At 46.2% G+C, this 6,000-nt stretch overlaps 1 protein-coding gene across 1 annotated transcript in view; it reads right to left on the reverse strand.

Moving 5' to 3' along the window:
- Nucleotides 1-4,766, reverse strand: part of LOC146179098 (solute carrier family 2, facilitated glucose transporter member 10-like) — a 60,522-nt gene extending 55,756 nt beyond the window's left edge. The window contains exon 1 of the mRNA XM_084578797.1: nt 4,345-4,766. Within this exon, the coding sequence (XP_084434923.1) occupies nt 4,345-4,396 (52 nt within the window). The 5' untranslated portion in view covers nt 4,397-4,766. The remainder of the gene's footprint in view (nt 1-4,344) is intronic.
- Nucleotides 4,767-6,000: the final 1,234 nt, after the last annotated feature.

Genomic DNA, 6,000 nt, shown 5'->3' on the forward strand with positions numbered 1-6,000 from the left:
TGAAGAAATGTCTTGGTAGGCAGCGTCGCTGTGTGTAGTTTGAAAAAGAACGCTCTTGCGGCTGCCTGAATGCACATTCACCAAACACGCCTTAGAACGCCGGTGTCCAAAAAGCCCAGATAAGACTGCCGATACAACGGTGCAGGGAACAAAGACTCAGTGAGAACCTGGGTTATCTTCTGTTTCGAGAGGTTATACAGGCAATTTAAAGAAATGCGCACAGTGAGGAAATTGAAAGTGTCAGCAACCTTCTTAAGGAATCCCCATAAAACCCCCTCACGAGCCTGTCCAGTCGGTGCGAATAAGTAAGGCAAATGAGGAATAAGACGCCTAATGAGCACAGCTACAAGAAATAGGTGGATTGTCGATTTGAAAAAGAAAAAAACGGGAAACAAGTTGATGCACGAACAGCGGAACAATGCCCACTCCACCAGACTAAGGGAAGGAACACGTTGTGACGCCGCATGGGCTCCCATTGATAGCGCCACACGAATGTTACAAATATTCTGTGTAAATTACTTGGGACATACGCAAGCTTTGCAAACGAAAATATGTTACAGACATGTGCCCTATAAATACTGAGTGTTCCCTACCCATCCAAGCCTGTGTCTGTCGCCGCATAGGTACAGTTTGCGAATACCAGTAGGCTGCACTGTTGTGAACTTGGTGCAGCGGAACCCCTATAGGTATACTGGGGGCTACAGTGCCAGCATATGCCGTCATACTGGCTAGACCTAGTGCCCCAATGCAAAACCAAAAGCCCTTCGATATATCTAAATCAAGAGCCGCGCCTGATACATCGCGGAACTGTTTAGTCAAATGTAAAGCCTCAAGAACACGTTTTTGTCAGAAAAAAAGAGGGCGACATCATCAGCGTAGGCTAAAATCTTAACTTCGCACTGAGCCAGAGAGAAACCACGGAGGATAGCTGCGCTACTAATTATACTGAGACAGAGGGGTTCCAGATATAGGGCAAACAACAATGGAGACGGTGGGCATCCCTGACGAACAGATGATTCCAGTGGTATTTGTTTTGTTTAGCCTTGTATAGAAGTTCTTATAGCACAACCTTATGCCTTTGAGCAAAGCATCACCAATGTTTGCATACTCTAAGCCCGCGAACAAGAAATTGAGCCGAACTTTATCAAAGGCCTTCGCCAGGTCAATTTGAATCAGAGCTACTTGGTCTGTCTCATCTGATACTGTCTCCAATACTGAACGTACAACATGAATATGCGTTTGAATACTGCGGCCTCTGATACCACATACCTGATGCGAACCTATCAAGTCCATAATGACCAGCTGCAGACGACAACAAAGAACCTTGGCAAACTTTTTGTAGTCAACATTACAGAGGGAAATTCGACAATATCCTTCAACAGTTCTCAACCGATTAGTATCTTTGCTTTTGGGAATTATTATTATGCACCCGGAATAGAACGTGGGAGGCAGGAAACCCACATCATAAGATTCTTGTAAAACCTCCATCAATACAGGCGCTAGAGAAGGCGAATTTTTTTTATAGAATTCGCTAGTAATGCCACCTGGGCCAGGAGATTTCCGGCTCTGAAGGCCAGAAATGGCTGATTTAATTTCGTCCAAAGTGATGGGTCCGTCCACTATCAGCACACTTCTCATCGTCTAGTCGAGGAAAGTTTTCAAGTAAGGAATCGGGAACGCAAAACGCTCATCATGATCCTCCTTGTCTATTGTGAGGATGATATCGATGACAATGACGCTGCAATTAGTGATAATGGCAATGACTACATAAGCAATGATAATGACGGTGCATTTATGTTGATAATGATAATGAGGGCAAACGCGATGTACCGTGTGCACCAGCGACGCTTAGGGCTTCGCATATCTGCAGTGTAGATTGCACAGTGCTCTTGGAATTTTTTGCAACGTTCACGTATAAGAGGAGAATTTTTTGCAACGCTACAAGTGCGCAGCGCGGTTTCTTGTCATACCCGCGAGCATATTGAACGAACACCGGCTTTCTCAGTCCGACACGCGTGCTGGCCGTAGTATACGCGAGGTTCTGAGAAACGCCCTTTGTTCTGGACAACACTGAGACGGGGCCTTAAATCACCTCTACGCTTGCAGAATAAGCAACGGTGGGTTTTATGTTCGATACACGGAGTGGGAACATCGAAAGATGAAGCGGCACTTGCACTGGCAGCTTATCAAACATTGCGCGCGACGCCTCGCTCACGTCAGCGCTTCTTCAAACGCTATGCGACACGCTTCGTGTACTACAGCTGCGCACACCGACGCATTTACAAACCCCGCGCCTGTGCTACAGAAAGCGCTTCGGGGGCACCCTCATCATCAGCGCCCACACTTCTGTACAGACGCGACAACCGTGCACATGCGTGGAGGGCACATACAGTCACTGCCCTGTAACGATGCGTACAGTCGTGAGCGAAAGCGATATACAGCATTCGGTCGGTGACGGAGCTCAGGAAAACTGCACATAAATGCCATATAGCAATAGCGACAGGTACAACGACAGTGACACGTGCATGTGAATGAAAGGGGGCACCGCCACTGCTGTCTCGATCTTATAGAGCTGTTAGGTGAAGTTTCGATGCAGTTTTCCTGAGCTCTGCCATCGGCTGAGTGTAGTATAGCGGTCTTGCTCACAACTGTACGTTAAATCCTACAGTTTCACTTAACTCCAAGGGTTCCACGAGTGACAAAGGAAAAAAAAAAACATCAGCTTACTGTGGCGGGAGCGACTTAATGAAGGACTCACCGCCACCATATATATAAGCCTGCAACTATAGGCTCCAACCTTTCTCTAACTCTTATATCCATTTCACACGAAAGCCGCATTTAGTCCGTGCTTATGATGTTCATTTTTATCTGCGGAATTATAGGTACAGTCGGCGCCGTAAAGCGTTCCTGGTGATAACCGCGAGTCTAGGATATAGTCCACAGACTGTTAAAACATGCAGGTCCCTTCCAAAGGGTTAGGAAAGGGAATGATGATAGCTAAAATATGTTCAACGCTTCAAAAATGCTGCGCATTTTTAAAATGCACCTCTTGAAAATCAAACCGCTAGCCTCGTTGGCCCTAAAGTGCTTCTTCCAGCAGCAGTGAACTCAGTTCAAATATGACATGATTTGTACGTAAAACTTCAAGAAATTACTTTTTTTCGTAGTGTTTGAAGCTGACTCAGGAATAACGTAGAGATAGCTTCACTTATCCGCGATACAATTTATATGTAAGCCTAAACTTGCATATGCCACGAGCCCGGATGGCAATTTCTCGATAGCTTAATTCTACTTCCGAGCACTCATTTTTCTCCTGTGACCCGAATTCACGTATGAATTTCCCTTTAAACAAGGGCCAACTCGGGAGTTTTAGGTTCATACATACTACACTGACCGGTAATACTAGGTACCGCGGAGTAAGGCAGCTATATCACAGCAAAGAGAGACAAAAAAAGCTCTTCCCTCAGGGTTGAAATACCACCATGCGTAGGAACGATCGGCCACGATGACGAAAACAAGTCTTTAAAGCCCACCGGTACAGTCTATCAGCACATGCTATTCTTTCGTCAGCATGACCAGTCATTCGATGCGCGAAGTGTTAAGTTTCCTCTGGGGTAATCTCGAATCACATACCTAAGCAGCTCTTGATTCTTCATATAATTCTGGACTTAACAGAGCACTGCAAAACGTTTCAGTAAATAAAAGATTTCGAGAATAAACAAAAATTCGAACAAAAAAACGCGTATTGACTAAGATAGAAAGCTGCCTACCGACCCGATACTGTCGCTCGAAGTTTACGTAATGTATTTACCGTGAAGCTGCTTTAAGGAAACCAACTTGTAGCTGAAGAATAAACACTTCATGCTGTCTATAACTGCATTAGACCAGCAGTGCGAGCAGATATCGTCTCAGAAGGAACGATCGGACAACATTCTCCCGCGAGCAAGCGCTTCAGACACCGCGAGGGTAAGTTTTTCAAAGGGACATTCAAGGCATAAACATGAATATAAATTTTCTCGAAAACTCGTGCTCAAAGCAAAAAGCACCACTACTTCTACAAACAATGCTCCCAGAAGAAGCACTAAGTTTTTCGGTGGGATTATCCTGCACGAAGCCAGTCCTGAACGCATAGAGCTGAAGGAGAATGCGAGCCTACGAATGCGTGCGTCGAACGCACAACCATTTTTTTAAGCAGCTTAAGCTAACCTTTACACAAATGCTTCATTGTATGCGAAGCTAAACACATTGCGATGCTCGCTTCAACAGTAAGTGGCACTTTTGTGAAATTTGAAAGTTTCCCACGGCGACCTTCCGTCAAAATAAAGAAGCAACGAAAGTTCTTACTTGAATTCGTGCAGGAACTCGCAACGATGGGAACGGTTATGTCCGGTGCCATCTTCTTTTGGCAACAGATCTTGCCTAACGCGCTCTTTCTTCCCAGACTCCTTCTCCTTGGCTTCGAAATTCAAAGAAATCGCGAAAACGAGCGAAACGACAAAAAGAAAAGAGAAACAACTAGGAACCCGGCACGGCGTCGCAAGTAACAGCGAGCTATTCACAGCCCCGCCGACAACTGCTCGCGAACTGAACCTGGCAGCTCTGTTTTTCCGTCCTTTTAACTCCTCCTCTCTCAACAACAGAGGCAGCAGCTTCTACGCAGCCAGCAACGTCGAAGACGCAACCGCAACGACAAAGGTACGCGGCGACATCCATCAGACGGGCCACTGACGCGAGACTCTAAACCGAGTTTCTCTTTACGCACAGCGCGCCACCGGTCACCCGTGCGAATCCGAAACGCACACGGCTCCTCTGTCTATCTCCCTCTTTTTTCACCCTTTCCCCTGCTCTACCCACCCCCTTTGCCTTTCCTTCTCTATCCACCAGCGGGACAGTCCCTCATCCAAGCCAGCACCCTCATATTCCGTTTCCTATGCACAGCACCCTCCTTCCAAATCATCTCTCTTCTCTCCATCTTTTCCAATACGATTGCATCATCCAGGAGTGTCTCTCTCTCTCTCTCCCTCACCGTACCTCGCGGTCTCCTCCCCTCAGATCTTATTATTTTACCCACTCCGAACACGCCGCGCATTGTGAACACGTCTAGATTTCATTTTTATGCTTTTCCAAGTAATGGGAACTCGGCGTGTTTCCTTGGGTGAGCAGCGAAGAGTATAGAAAATAAAAATCGACTGACCGAGCGAGGAGCGCGTTCTGCGGCTACCTTGTAACTAGGGCCTCGTGCCAGTCTCATATAACTATGGTCGGCTCACTCATAATTCCGCCTCAAGAAACCCGTACGCAGCATTGTGAATCTAGCAGACGTTTATCATTAACTAGCAACCCACATACTCCAGCCAAACCAGCCACGTCGCCGATGGCGCTTCCTGAACGATACGTCGTTGTTCGGTGTATGTTAGCTCACTCGTGATTACCACCAGAATAGGGTCGTAAACAGCACCTATCAATATACAGTAAAGCGTTGTAAGTAGTAAGGGAACATGCCTATACTATAGTAAGCGCCCACCCGCACCACGAGTGTGTGATAACTAGGAAAAAAAAAGGGGGGTGAAGTGCATTTAGCCGCCATTCTCAGGTTATAAACATAAGTTCACCATTATCTCCCAATGAAAAGCACAACGAGACTATATACTACCGGTACTCGCCAATTCAGGAGAGACATGGAGGCTAAACGAAATTGGTTGAACTGAAACTGAAGAACGCGAAGTGAGTCGTGGGAAGAAAAATAATACATGCAGTGTTCGGAGAAGAAAAAAAAAAAGCAGAGTGATTCAGGGGGGAAATGCGAAATTATTATATTCTATAGTAGAAATCAAGAAGGAGGAATCGACATGGACAGGGCATGCAATGCGAGAGCTAATAACCAATGAACCTTTAGGGCAACGGAGTCGATTCCGAAGGATGGAAAGCGCATGTAAGGGTCGACAGCGAATCAACCGGGAGGATGAAATTGGGGGCTTTTTGCATATAAAGTGGCCGCAA

The sequence above is a fragment of the Amblyomma maculatum genome, chromosome 9 (genome assembly GCF_055883805.1).
Source record: "Amblyomma maculatum isolate TAMU_Amacu chromosome 9, ASM5588380v1, whole genome shotgun sequence".
NCBI lineage: Eukaryota > Metazoa > Arthropoda > Arachnida > Ixodida > Ixodidae > Amblyomma > Amblyomma maculatum.